The 15,408-nt window shown below is 40.4% G+C and overlaps 1 protein-coding gene across 2 annotated transcripts; it reads left to right on the forward strand.

The window, feature by feature from the left end:
* Positions 1-1,071: 1,071 nt before the first annotated feature.
* On the forward strand, positions 1,072-15,162 carry LOC126948977 (histone-lysine N-methyltransferase SETMAR). Of its 2 annotated transcripts, XM_050781403.1 has the most exons (3): positions 1,072-1,294; positions 10,813-11,676; positions 14,109-15,162. In XM_050781403.1, exons 1-3 carry the CDS (start codon positions 1,139-1,141, stop codon positions 15,141-15,143), a joined length of 2,055 nt encoding a protein of 684 aa, XP_050637360.1. In that variant the 5' UTR covers positions 1,072-1,138; the 3' UTR covers positions 15,144-15,162. The 2 variants fall into 2 exon arrangements, with proteins under 2 accessions (XP_050637360.1, XP_050637361.1); XM_050781404.1 differs by lacking the exon at positions 10,813-11,676 and having other exon boundaries at positions 1,088-1,294.
* Positions 15,163-15,408: the final 246 nt, after the last annotated feature.

A 15,408-nucleotide genomic window follows, 5' to 3' on the forward strand; every position in this document is an offset into this window, starting at 1 on the left:
ACACATTTTAGGGAGGCATAACACATCAATCAATACACGTAAGATCGGTTGGATCTGGAAAGGCAGACAACTAGAAGTGGGTGAGAAGTGGCTTCCAGGTCATAGGTAGATTTAAAGATTTTCTGATTGGCAATTGGTTATTATCTAAAGACCTAGAAACAATAGAAACAAATGTCTGGGTTGCAATAAGAGGTTGTGGATACCAAATATGATCGTGGAGATGAAGCCTCTAAGTGGCAAATTTCAGAGAGAACAGATTGTAAATGTTTCGTATCAGACTTAAGGTCTGTGTTGATGTTGATGCTGGCTGGCTTTTCCTGAATTCCAAAAGGAAGAAGGGCATAATGAGGCATGTTGGACCCCCCTTCCCATCATGGCCTGAACCAGTTTCTCAGGTTAACCTTGGCAGAGAGGAGGGGTCCATTCAGATGATTTGGAGGATTAGAATTTTATTTTTGGTTTACAGTTTCAAGGAGAAGCAGGACAATCATGTCAGAGAGCTTCAGTGAGGCTGAAAATGCTCCACCAGATTCAGCAGTCTTTAAGCTATCAGAATCCTTTGGCAGGGTAGGGGCTTGGAGGGGTGAGGGTAGAGGGATGGAGAGGAGAGAAAAGGACAGGCAAAGGGGCACAGATATCTCCATCAGGGAGTGAGCATGCCCCACACAAATTCCTTAAGGCAACCTGTGAGGCTATCGCCTTGGCACAAACCCTATCACATGTCAGTCAACTTCCCGGCAAGTCGCAGATCTTTAGAAACCTTGGTGTGTATTTCCCTGCTCGGCTTAGGACGCACCCCTGCCTCCACTCCACAAACGTCCATTGAGTCCTCAAAAACCCGGACAAATGACCTCACCTCCAAAGCCCCCTCTCTGATGCTCCCAGGAAAAACGAAAGCACCTCAGTCTGTTTTGTCCGTACCTTACACGGCTTTGTAATTATCTGTGGTGCCTCTGGCTCAAATCAAAGCGAGAGCCAGACCCAAAAAGTCAAGGAAGGGAAGCGCCTTCACAGGCCTCGCGTGAGGAGAAAAGAACTACAATTCCCATGAGGCGGTGGGTCCAAGGGACCACAAGTCCCAGCATCCACTGCGCGGCCCAGGCCTGTCAGGGTAGTAGGCGCTGCGTGAGGCGGGTAAATGTTCGCGGAAGCGGCGAAGAAGACAGGGCCTTGTGGGATGGCGGAGTTTAAGGAGAAGCCTGAGGCCCCGACTGAGCAGCTGGATGTCGCGTGCGGCCAGGAAAACTTGCCGGTGGGCGCGTGGCCCCCGGGGGCCGCGCCGGCGCCCTTCCAGGTAGGGGCGGGGCCAGGCGGCGCGGGAGGCAGACGCGCGGCTCCCCCACGTGGTCTCCTTCTCCAGCAGCCTCGCCAGGACGGCCTCCCAATCGCGACCTTTTGTCTTCTCTTATAGCACACCGGTGGTGCGCGGGAATAGGTGTGCATGCCCCGGCCTGGGCCTTTTTCTGTTAACCCACGGCATCACCTTAGCAAGGGTGCTGTCCTTTTCAGTCCATTCCCTGAAGCGCAGAACCAGAGGCCTTATGAGAACCCGGCTTTTTGTCCCAGTCCTGTCCTCAGAACTCAAGGAGGCATCAATGGGGGAGTCATTTACCTCTCCGGTCTCAGGTGTCTCTCACAGGTAGGATAAGCCGTGGGGCCTGTTAGTGGATAGCACCCGGTGTCGTGCATTAAAAACAGCCCCGCGAGTCAGCCTTAGCTGTGGTCTCCCTCATGCTGTGGGCTCTTGGGCAAGTATAAATTAGCTTTGGCTAAGCCTTAGAGTCTTCCAGTTCTAACAGTACCTCTCTTCCGGATTGCTTTGAAAATTGCAAGGAAAATACACTTTCTGGTTTGCTCTAAGAACTCAGTAAATGTTCGCTGCTATTAACTTCTCAAAGCCCTTTCTACTCTTTTTTTTTTTTTTTTTTTTTTTTTTTTTTTTTTTGAAACTGAGTTTCGCTCTTGTTGTCCAGGCTGGAGTGCAATGGCATTATCTCTTATCTCGGCTCACCGCAACCTCCACCTCCCGGGTTCAAGCAATTCTCCTGCCTCAGCCTCCCGAGTAGCTGGGATTACAGGCATGTGCCACCACACCCGGCTAATTTTTTTATTTTTAGTAGAGACAGGGTTTCTCCATGTTGGTAAGGCCGGTCTCAAACTCCCAACCTCAGGTAATCCGCATGGTTCAGAGCTTAGCCATCTTAGCTACTTCCCAGAGCCTGAGTTTATTCATCTGCAAAATGAAAATAATAATTTAAAAATACATAGCCATCCATTATCAACAATGAACCCTATCTGCCCTTTCTTTTTCCTAGGAATCTTGTGAGGATCAGTTAAGATAATAGATTCAATAGCAGCTTTCAAAGATGTCAAGGAAAAGAATCAAACTCTGTAAAATATTTGAAGAGATTTATTCTGAGCCAAATACGAGTGACCATGACCTGTGACACAGCCCTCAGGAGATGCTGAGAACATGTGTTCCGGGTGATTAGGGCACAGCCTGGTTTTATACTCGTTTGGGAGAGAGGAGACGTCAATCAAATACATTTAACATGTACATTGGTTTGGTTCAGAAAGTCAGGGCAACGCAAAGTGGTAGAGGGGCTTCCAGACTATAAGTAGATTTAAAATTTTTCTGGTTAACAATTGGTAGAGTTTATCTGAAGACCTGGGATCAATAGAAATGTTTAGGTTAAGATAAAGGGGTTTCTTTTGAGACGGAGCTTGACTCCATCACCCAGGCTAGAGTGGTGGTGCGATCAGCTCACTGCAACCTCCGCCTCCCAGGTTCAAGCGATTCTCCCGCCTCAGCGTCCCAAGTAGCTGGGATTACAGGCACCCACAGCCACGCCCAGATAATTTTTGTATTTTTAGTAGAAACAGGGTTTTACCATGTTGCCCAGGCTGGTCTCAAACTCCTGACCTCAAGTGATCCGCCCACCTCGGCCTCCCAAAGTGCTGGGATTACAGAAGTGAGCCACCACACCAGGCCAAGTAGAGACCAAGTTTTATTGTGCGGAGGAAACTCTCAGCCGACTTCAGAGGGAGCAGTTTGGAAAATGTTTCTTACCGAACTTAAAAAGGTGCCTCGCTCTTAGTTTATTATCTCCTGGTTGTGGAAAGAAAGAAAAAGAGGGGGAAAGGGGATTCTCTATAATAGAGTGTGGATTTTTCCCACAAGAGACAACCCTCCAGGGCAATGTCAAAATATGGCAAGGAAATATATTTGGGGTTAAAATATTTTGATTTCTTCCTTTATTTGTTATGTGATGTTGTGCCAGAGTCAGGTTAGAAAGCAGACCATGCTATATAGGGTTAAAATTAAAACTCCTCTGATGAGATTTTATGGTTTGTGAGGCATGACTCCTCAGGTGCCTTAGGTAGGAATTTGGGCAAGATAAAAAAAATCAGTTTAGTCCTCAAAAGAGTAGAATAAGATTAATGTCAGAAATTATTATTGTTCCCCAGACTACCTTTGGCAATTTATGTTAATAATACAGTTGGCTGGCCCAATATTAAACAGTGGTCCCTGAAAACTTACTCAGCACTAAGCGTTGCTGAGTTCCTGGTCAAAAACACTGATTAAAAAAACCACTGTTCTAGTCCATTCTTAATTCAACAAATTGAGAGCTAAATATATGCAAGGTGGTGGGTTGGGCTGCAAAGAATACAACAAACAGGAAAACACATTCTACCCTCAAGGTGTTTACAACTGTTATGATTAGCTTCAATATTCCTGCTGTGCCTGTGTGTGTGTGTATAGATATATGTGTGTGTATGTGTGTGTGTTTGAGGCTATTCTATTTACAATCTTGGGTCATATTTTTCTTTGCCATATCCAAGAACAATCTGTAAAACTGCCCGACATATTTTTTAATTAACTCACTTTAAGCATTATTTAAAAATAAGTAATATAAGTATCTCCCTTAGAATCACTGTAATCATTAATGTCCATAAAATCTTGAGGTTTTATATTTCGCAGAGTATATTAAACACATCTATTTTTAAAAGGGGAGAAAGGAGTGACAAGAGGAAGCTTTATGATTGATTGTTATGTCTACAGTTGGTAGGCATAAATGAAAACTGGGAGATTAAAACTCAGTCCCACAGTGTTCTATCTCTGTACATGCACAGTTCTCAATAGAGATAGAGTTACAAAAATAAGACAGGATCCCCTCCTAAGAGACCTTATTGTCTTTCTTACCAAGAAGATCAAACATGCTTAAAACATTTAAGTGACAAGCCTAAAAGTGCATTCAAGTCGTTTTCTTCCATATATTCATGGAACACAAAACCACTCTTATAAAAGGTCAAAACAGCTTGCTTGCTCCAAACCCTGCCTTCACAGGCATATGCACACATAAGAATTAAGGCATGAAAAACTTTCAAGATAAAAATAACTTTGTGTCTGTTTTGCCTTTGGCTACTGTGTGAAAAAGCAAAAAGAAATTCAAATGTTCATATTGGAAACAAGCATCTCATAATGTCATCAGTGTTGAAAGCCAAGTAGAGAATAAACTAATTGATTTTCTTGAGCTAACAGTTGGATCTAACCATTTTTCAGGTCTCTGAAACCAGCTTCAAACATTATTTTTAAGATCTCAGCAGGCCTTGACAAGAATTATCTGGCTCACAGTCTTCTAATAGCTGCTTGGAGGAAAAACAAACTTATGAGGCTAGAGGCCAAGTACAAAGATTCTTGTAGCTGGGGTTTTAACACAACCAAAAAAGGAATGAAGATTTTCACAGCACTTCTTTATAAATCAGAGGCCCAGGTTTTAGGCCTAGAATATTATAGTGTCATACTTCAGTTTCTGGGTCTTCAGTACAGAATGTGATTCAGAAAAGTCAAACTTCTCGTTAATAAGTATCAAGAAAAAAAAAAAGTATCAAGAGCTGCAATCTGGCAATCAAAAAATGCTTCTTGAGCACCTGCTGTGTGCCTCGTCCTATGGATAGGAACCCCACCCCCATCAGCATGCCACACTCCAAACCTCATAACCATGCTTTTCCCTGAGACACATATCTGTTAGAAAGGTAAGACCTACACATTCAACACAATTAGAGAGCCCTACAGTCTGTGTCATTTAGACCCTGAAGTTCATGCTATTAACTAAGTCTATTTCAGAGAAGAAAGAAATTATTGCAGACAGGAATAGCCAAGACAAGAGTGTATTTTCTCTTAAGTTTTCTGTCAGAAAACTTGAAATCTTCACCCAGTGCTTGTTTCCAATATATCATTTTGCCCTGATCATTTTGCATTTATTCCCAGCTCTTGCATGAGTAATTCTGTGCTTTGATACATACGAAGAAAAAGTAAAACGTGCCGGGCGCGGTGGCTCAAGCCTATAATCCCAGCACTTTGGGAGGCCGAGACAGGTGGATCACAAGGTCAGGAGATCGAGACCATCCTGGCTAACACAGTGAAACCCCGTCTCTACTAAAAAAAATACAAAATACTAGCCAGGCGAGGTGGCGGGCGCCTGTAGTCCCAGCTACTTGGGAGGCTGAGGCAGGAGAATGGCATAAACCCGGGAGGCGGAGCTTGCAGTGAGCTGAGATGCGGCCACTGCACTCCAGCCTGGGTGACAGAGCAAGACTACGTCTCAACAACAACAACAACAACAACAAAAAAAAACAATGCAGGAAATTTTAAAAATCCCAGCCAGGCATGGTGGCTCCCTCCCATAATTCCAACCCTTTTGGAGGCCAAGGTGGGAGAATCTCTTGAAGTCAGGAGTTTAAGACCACCCTGGGCAACAAAGTGAGACCCCATCTCTACAAAAACATTGTATTTTAAATTAACCAGACATGGTGGTGCATGCCTGTAGTCCCACCTACTTGGGAGGCTGACCTTGAGCCCAGCAGTTGGAGGCTGCAGTGAGCTATGATTATGCCACTGCACTCCAGCCTGGGCAGCAGTATCTTCAAAAAAAAAAAAAAAATCCCATTCTCCATGTCCTTTATACTTTTCTGACTGTTTCTAAATCCCTGTATGTGCATATTGCAGACAGTAAGGTAATACTTGATAAATGAAAGAAGTCTGGTCTGGGTCAGCTCTTAGCTTTTCCCCACTCAAATGGAGAAGTAATGGAGGAAAGGTATACAGTCCGATGACTTCCTAGACACAGTTTTGGTTTGAATATGTTTGAACCTGGAATGTTTAACTCCAGAACTTATTTTCTTCACTACCCTACTATATACTACCTGCAAAATTTTTATCGAACATATATGTGCTAATCCCTAGAGTAAGCTTTTTAAGCCTGTTCTGTCAGTTTTTCTTTCACAGAAACCTGTGAAATAAATAAGATATTTAGTAATGTTAAGTAATTTGCCAGAAACATATGTTGTTTTAAATATCACATCTAAAAGTAATATCTAGAAGAACTGAAAGAAGCCAATATTTTTATAAAGTGTCTGACATGGAGTCCAGCATTATTTCATTAAAATTTCATGATAGCACCCCAAATGTGGGTATTATCCTTGTCTTATAGCAATTAATCTGAAGCCTAACAAGTCACTTGTCCAGAATCACAGTGCTAATACTTGGCTGTAGTTTGTGTCTCCTTTAGAGCATTCCATGTTCTACACTAGGAAGCTCTCCGCTGCTTCCTCACAGTTCAAGACCATAGTCATAGAGTTTTCCTGCGTGGTCTCCTGCATACTTTGCTCTAGTCTAACCTCCTAATTGAAGACATCTTTGTTCATTGACCATTTATACCTTTGACTTGTCTATGAAAAGAGTCAAACTCTGCAAACTATTTGAATAGATTTATTCTGAGCCAAATATGAGTGACCATGGACCATGACACAGCCCTCAGGAGATCCTGAGAACATGCACCCAAGGTGGTTGGGATATGGCTTAGTTTTATACATTTTAGGGAGACATGAGACAACAGTCAAATACATGTAAGATGTACATTGGTTCAGTCCAGAAAGACAGCACAGCTGGAAGCGGAAGCTTCCAGTTTCTGATTAACAGTTTGCTTGAAGGAATTGTTATTATCTAAAAACTTAGCAATGTCTTGGGGAAGATAAAGGGTTGTGGAGACCAAGGTTTATTATCATGCAGGTGAAGTCTCCAGGTAGCAGGCTTCAGAGAGAATAGATTGTAAATGTTTTTTATCAGACTGAAAGAGTCTGTTCTATCAGTAATTCCAAAAGGGAAGAGGGTATAATGAGGCATGTCTGACCCCCGCCCCCTTCCCATCATGACCTGAACCAGTTTTTCAGGTTAGCTTTGGAATGCTCTTGCTGAGAGGAGGGGTCTGTTCAGATGATCAGGAGACTTAGAATTTTATTTTTGGTTAACAGAGTACATTTTCTAACCATTTCCTGAAACCATCCTCAGCTTCTACCCAGGGTGTATCAGTCAGGACTCATTTGTTTGCAAGAAACATAAACAATACAAACTGGCTCCAACAAAAAAGGGAAGGAATTGCCTCAAATCAGAAAAGTCCAAAAGTGGTAACTATAGGCATGTCTGGACCCAATAATTCTAAAAGTATTGTCAGATACTTCTTCCCACCACCCTCCCCCTTCACACCCCTGCTCCCCATTTCTGTGGTAGGCTACCCACTCAGTAGGCCTCATCTATGTGGCGGAACTTGGAAATGCCAGGCAAACACTACAGTTGAACAATTCTAGTGGAAAGAGAATGCCTCTTCCCTAATTGTTTCAGCAGAAGTCTGGCTTAGGTCATATCAGCTGACTCCCAGTTTGTAACCTACTTTACATTAGCTTTCAGATACAGTTATACTCCAGAAACAACTATTATTTAACTATGGGGAAACAGTCTCAGAAATGCATCATTAGACAGTTTCATCATTATGCAAATGTTATAGAGTGCACAGTACTTACACAAACCTAGATGGTATAGCCTACTACACACTTAGGCTGTATGATAATACCCTATCACTCCTAGGCTACAAACCTGCACAGAATGTTACTACACTGAGTACTGTAGATACTTGTAATGCAGTGGTGTTTGTGTATCTAAACATAGAAAACATACAGTAAAAATACTGTATTCTAATCTTACAGGACTACCATTGTATATAGATATATGTAGTCTGACTGAAAAGTCATTACGCAGCACATGACTACTCAAAGTTTAACCACATGGCATGTAAATATTTGAATAGAATGTTAGGACAATGACCTAACATTATTTCTGAAAATAATAAATAGCTTTTCAATATGTAAATACCTTAAAAATGGGTAATTACATAATCAGATATTAAATTAGACTAAGGTTTTCAAAAGATTATTCTTGAGTATAGTCATTTTTTAAGTCATTATCATCTGAAATGATATTTTATTGACCTTTTATGGAGGAGAAAATGGAAACATGAAGATAAAATGACTCAAAGCAATTATTGGTATCAGGATCAGTTATTATATCCATCAAGGGGAAAAAATTTGTTTAAACAGGAATTTTCCCAGAAGTCTCTGTTACCTTTTGGAAGGTATCTGCAGTTCATTTGGAATTAGCTACCATCTATAAGTCCCTAGAGGCTTATAGATTGTGCAGCAAGTTTAATTGCAGAATTTTAAGAAATATCATGAGATTCTCCAAAATCTTTTTAAATTTGTAAGTAAAAATAACTAAATAAAACTGTTTTTCACCTGCTTTCCTGATTAGAAAACTGCAGTAAGTCAGACTTGATTTTAAAAGAAGTTATCCATGTCAAAAAAAAAACTTTAGCGTTTAGTGATTTATATATACCTTAAAACTATGTGCGCCTTTAATGACAAATCAAGTTTAACATGAAAAGTTTAACAGAGATCTTCATTTTACAAGTACTTTTTAAAATGTCTGAGTAACCATTTACATTTCAACACTGAACCTTTAAAAAGCTGAAGGTAGATTCTATATAAAACAGCAGTCATTGAGTTTGACTGATAGAGCATCATTTTCTAACCCATCCTTTATCCATTTAGGATATTCCTGCTAAGCTAAAGCTGTAAGAAACAACACAAACAAAAGCTATTTCCTCTCTCCACCCCCAAATGACTTTTTAAGCAGAATGTTGGCCTTCCCCCACAATTCCTCCCACTGGTTGTCCTCCTCATCTTTCACAAGAGGATGTCAATCCTCCCCAGCTCAGAGTTTTTTTTAGCATAGGGTTTTGCACTTAACTACATAGCTCCACCTGAGGCCTCCACAAGGAGTATAACTACCTGCTGTTCAATACCTTTCTAAAGCTTGGACTGGAGACAAAATATTAATGGAGGATTGACTGGAAGACATGGTGCAAACGTTCCTCCAGGTGCTTTAAAATCTATCCCCAATGAAAGGCCATGCAACTCGTTCCTTGCAGAACTGCTCTTACCCGACTCTGCTGTTGTGGGATCCCAGCAACCTTTATTGAGGACCAGAATTTTAAAAGCCCATGAAACTGCTTCCTGGAAAAGAATGGTTTAGAAGAACACATTGGTGGAATTCCTTCCTGGTATCAATACTGAAAAAAGTCAGTGCCGCTTCTGAACAATGAGATTATTCCTTACAGGCAGGGCAAACTGCGTATCTAATCATATATCCTTCTCTGAATTGGCAGCTCTTAGGCAGAGCCAAATGTCCAGTCTACTTCTACCACACACTGTGTGTCTAAGCTCACTGGACCTGTTTGCTCTATTTCCCTTTCACCTTACTGTCCTTACTTGTTCATTTATCTTACCTGTTTGTGAGTCTCATTAAATCCTTTTTGGAATAAAGCAGGTATAAAATGGATTCGGTTTTATGTAAGCAAGAATTACTGTATACATAAAAAAAAATCTGGGTTCACGAGAGATACTTTAATATGAAATCACAGTTTGAAAATATGCTTCACGATGCTAATGAGGATCTAACCAGAGATCAGGCTTCACATAGAGTTTAGATTGAGGATTGTCTTCTTTTTATATAACATTTTATAAATGTAATGTTTTTATATTTTATATATTTTATATAAATGTAATTTTTTATATTCCTTTCCCATTTAATTAGAACAGAATTTCTTTACAAGTGTACATCTATAATAAAGTTAAATATCTAGTAATATCTATTTAAGAAATAGCATTTTTGGAATTCTGTGTGCAATTGACTTGTCATTTATGACTTTCTCATCCCCAACTAGTATCTGAGGTAACTCACAATTAAAATACATATATGCATGTATATAAGGTAAAGGTAAAAGAGATCAAAAGCTAAGGATAAAATGCTTAACTGTACTCAGACACTAAATTCAGCACTGAGTTTTCTGACATCCAAAGCTAAGAGTGAAACAAAATAAGTTACAAAACTTTCCGTTTCTGATAAGAGAAAAAAATACTGTTTTTCTTATTGTCCTTATACGTACATAATACATATATAAATACATGTATATGTCATGCGTACCTATATATAACATACTATTATATACATTAAGTATTATAATGCCCAACTCATCCTTATACATAACCTAAAATAAAACCACAAATTCTAAAAATTAATCTTAGCTGGGCATGGTTGTTCCCACTTGTAGCTGTAGCAAGTAAGGAAGCTGAGGCAGGAGAATCACTTGAGCCCAGGTTACAGTGAACTGTGATCACACCACTGCACTCCAGCCTGTGCAACAGAGCAAGACCCTGTCTCAAAAAAAAAAAAAAAAAAATTCTTGTTTTATTGAAGAAAGATCTTTTTGGACAATATCTTAGTACACTGTGTTTTGTCAGTTTTGAACTGTTTTTATATATGTTAGAATTAGAATGGGTCCCAGTCAAAAACTACTTGGAATATATAGGAAATATATGACATGCCATGCTCACTTACAGTGTGTATATTTTTTACAGTACACTCCTGATCATGTAGTTGGACCTGGAGCAGACATTGATCCCACTCAAATAACCTTTCCCGGATGCATTTGTGTCAAAACTCCCTGCCTCCCTGGCACTTGCTCCTGTCTCCGCCATGGAGAGAACTATGATGATAACTCATGCCTTAGAGATATAGGATCTGGAGGAAAGTATGCAGAGCCTGTTTTTGAATGCAATGTCCTGTGCCGATGCAGTGACCACTGCAGAAACAGAGTGGTCCAGAAAGGTCTGCAGTTCCACTTCCAAGTGTTCAAGACGCATAAAAAAGGCTGGGGACTTCGTACCTTGGAATTTATACCAAAAGGAAGGTTTGTCTGTGAATATGCTGGTGAGGTTTTAGGATTCTCTGAAGTTCAGAGAAGAATTCACTTACAAACAAAATCTGACTCTAACTACATTATAGCCATCAGGGAACATGTTTATACTGGGCAGGTAATGGAAACATTTGTTGACCCTACTTATATAGGAAATATTGGAAGATTCCTTAATCATTCTTGTGAGCCAAACCTTTTGATGATTCCTGTCCGAATTGACTCAATGGTACCTAAGTTGGCACTTTTTGCAGCCAAAGATATTGTGCCAGAAGAAGAACTCTCTTATGATTATTCAGGAAGATATCTTAATCTAACAGGCAGTGAAGACAAAGAAAGGCTAGATAATGGGAAACTAAGAAAACCTTGTTACTGTGGTGCCAAATCATGTACTGCTTTCCTGCCTTTTGACGGTTCTCTGTACTGCCCCTTAGAAAAGTCGAACATCAGTTGTGGAAATGAGAAGGAACCCAGCATGTGTGGCTCAGCCCCTTCTGTGTTCCCCTCCTGCAAGCGATTGACCCTTGAGGTGAGTCTGTTCAGTGATAAGCAGCTTGCGCCTCCCTCTAGTGGAAGACAGTGGTTGGCTAGCTTTGCCTCTGCCTAGTTATGTAAGTTGAACTCAGGAATGTGGCAGAGACTACAAGTTGTCCATCAGTATCTTTTCTCCCTTTCTGTAATAGAATTCTCCATTTAACATGAGTACATGACTACCCAGAATATTCACTTTCCTAGTTAGATTTGTCTTAGTAACTGTTTTAGTTAATGGGATATAAGCAAAAATGACAAGTCCTTAAATGGAGATATCCTGCCCTTCACCTCCTCTTTCTTCCTTCTGGCTGGAATGTATACATGATGACTGGAACTGAAGCAGTCATCCTAGACCCCAGGATGACCCTGGGAAAGGAAGCCATTGCATAGAAAAATCAACAAGATTAAAAGGAGTCTAGGTGTCTGGTACTGTAGAATATCCTGCCAGTCATGGTATGACACCATTGTACTTTCAGGTGAGAAATGGTGTCTCCCTTGTTTAAGCCACTGTTATTGTAAGTTTTCTAGCACTAACATCGAACCTAATAATCCAAGAAACCCTTGTGGCTGCATACCTAAACCCTGCTTTCCAACCAATTTTAACAGTAATAAAGCTGACATTTTGATTTCTGTCTGACTCCTGTATCCTACTTAATTGTTTCTAAGCATGAATCAAGGAAAAACGCATTATTAACCATCACCTGCTAAAACCCTAATAAGTACCACCAGTAGTGAAAAATATAACCATGAAAATGACTTACATGTTGTAACCAAAAGTCAGAAAAGGAAACACATTGTAAATGTTTCATTATATACTTGGCTGTACTCCAAATCTTGTGAAGTTATGCTTCAAAACTTCAAACAGCCTCACTTCTTGTATAAATAACAGAAAAATAACGCTGTCCACACCACAGAAGGAGATGGGAGTTTTATAATCCCATTTAAACTTCTAGAGCATCAAACATCTCTAACTACCTTCCTTAAAGCAGGGATGTTGCCAAAAAAATTACTATGTAAGTTTATCAGACATTTTGAAAGCTAAAATAATTACTAGAGCCCCTATGATATTAAGTAATTTAATTTCTTCTCTAGTACATTTAAACCCTACCACTAGGAGGCCTTGCAGTTTCAACATTATAGGAATCCGTGTTATATATAACACTATTCCTCTGTAATATAAGTACATTGTACACTTTAAATGAGTGAAATGTATAGCATGTGAATTATATCTCAATAAAGCTGGGTTGTTTTTAAGTATCTTAGGGTTTACGTGTTCATATAATGTTATATGGAATGGTTCTCTGTGAACAAATGGTCCTAGAGTACACATAAAATGCCCCAAATTACAAATATATAGTATCAAAAATTTTCCTCCAAATTAATCATTTCTCCATGCCAACTTTCCTCTGTTAGTTCAATGTCTCTGAAGCAGTCCTGCTTTTTGTAAGGCAGTTTGTATCCCTCACTCGAAAATGTGCTTTTTCTCACTCACAAGCTCACCTAATAACTGAGCTGCTTCAGAAGCAATACAGAAATGGTCAGAAGGAAAATGATTGGCTCACCATTTGATTCTGCAGATACCCTTTTCTATGTCCTTTTGCCTTTCTCTATTGAACAGCAGAGATATTCCCAGAGGACAATCTTCCATTCAGAGACAAGGACACAAACAGCCCCCTCCAACTCAGTGCCTCTGCCAGAGACAACTGACTGAATGTGGACCCCTGAAAATTTTTTGTACTCAGGCACTAGTTTATTATATAGCACTTAGTCCTAGAAACCTGATTCCTAAGGTAAGAGTCAAAGAGTCTTTATTCCAAGTCTTTTCTAAGCAGCAAGTTAACTGCATTTGTTTGCTTCAGTGCCATATTCTTAAGAATGTTGACACTTCTTTTGAGAGAAAACATTTAAAAATATACTTCCACTTGCCTATTTTCCCATGATAAAGTAACATTTTTATAATTATAAGATTCAAATTTTAAAAGATGGGGCTGGGTGCAGTGGCTCACATCTGTAATCCCAGCACTTTGGGAGGCCTAGGCAGGCAGAACACTTGAGGTCAGGAGTTTGAGACCAGCCTGGCCAACATGCTAAAACCTCATCTCTACTAAAAATACAAAAATTAGCTAGATGTGGTGGCACATGTCTGTAGTCCCAGCTGCTCGGGAGGCTGAGGCACGAGAATCACTTGAGCCCAGGAGGCAGAGATTCCAGTGAGCCAAGATTGTACCACTGCACTCCAGCTTGGGTGACAGAGCGAGACTCTGTCTCCAAAAAAAAAAAGTAGTAACAGTTTTTGCATTGTTGGAATTTGGCATTTAATATTGGAATACATTCTTAAATAAATGTGGTCATATTATACATCATTTTAATGGGCATTTCTTTGTGTTTTTTTGCTAATGACATCTTACTTGCTGTTTATGTTTATTTTAGACTATGAAAATGATGTTAGACAAAAAGCAAATTCGAGCAATTTTTTTATTCGAGTTCAAAATGGGTCGTAAAGCAGCAGAGACAACTCGCAACATCAACAACGCATTTGGCCCAGGAACTGCTAACGAACGTACAGTGCAGTGGTGGTTCAAGAAGTTTTGCAAAGGAGATGAGAGCCTTGAAGATGAGGAGCGTAGTGGCCGGCCATCAGAAGTTGACAACGACCAACTGAGAGCAATCATCGAAGCTGATCCTCTTACAACTACAAGAGAAGTTGCCGAAGAACTTAATGTCAACCATTCTACAGTCGTTCGGCATTTGAAGCAAATTGGAAAGGTGAAAAAGCTCGATAAGTGGGTGCCTCATGAGCTGACTGAAAATCAAAAAAATCGTCGTTTTGAAGTGTCATCTTCTCTTATTCTACGCAACCACAACGAACCATTTCTCGATCGGATTGTGACGTGCGATGAAAAGTGGATTTTATATGACAACCGGCGACGATCAGCTCAGTGGTTGGATCAAGAAGCAGCTCCAAAGCACTTCTCAAAGCCAGTCTTGCACCCAAAAAAGATCATGGTCACTATTTGGTGGTCTGCTGCTGGTGTGATCCACTACAGCTTTCTGAATCCCGGTGAAACCATTACATCTGAGAAGTATGCTCAGGAAATCGATGAGATGCACCAAAAACTGCAACACCTGCAGCTGGCATTGGTCAACAGAAAGGGCCCAATTCTTCTCCACGACAATGCCCGACCGCATGTTGCACAACCCACACTTCAAAAGTTGAATGAATTGGGCTATGAAGTTTTGCCTCATCCACCGTATTCACCTGACCTCTTGCCAACCAACTACCACATCTTCAAGCATCTCAACAACTTTTTGCAGGGAAAACGCTTCCACAACCAGCAGGATGCAGAAAATGCTTTCCAAGAGTTTGTCAAATCCCGAAGCACGGATTTTTACGCTACAGGAATAAACCAACTTATTTCTCGTTGGCAAAAATGTGTTGATTGTAATGGTGCCTATTTTGATTAATAAAAATGTGTTGAGCCTAGTTATAATGATTTAAAATTCACGGTCCAAAACCGCAATTAGTTTTGCACCAACCCAATATCTTCATAGAATTGAAACATAAATTAAAATTGCATTTGAAGTAGATTCCACAGACTTCATTAAGAATGTAGAAATGTGGCCTGGCATGGTGGCTTACAACTGTAATCCCAGCACTTTGGGAGGCTGAGGTGGGCAGATCACTTGAGTCTGATAGTTCAGGACCACCCTGGGCAACATAGTGAGACCC

The sequence above is a fragment of the Macaca thibetana genome, chromosome 2, assembly GCF_024542745.1.
Source record: "Macaca thibetana thibetana isolate TM-01 chromosome 2, ASM2454274v1, whole genome shotgun sequence".
NCBI classification, from domain to species: domain Eukaryota; kingdom Metazoa; phylum Chordata; class Mammalia; order Primates; family Cercopithecidae; genus Macaca; species Macaca thibetana.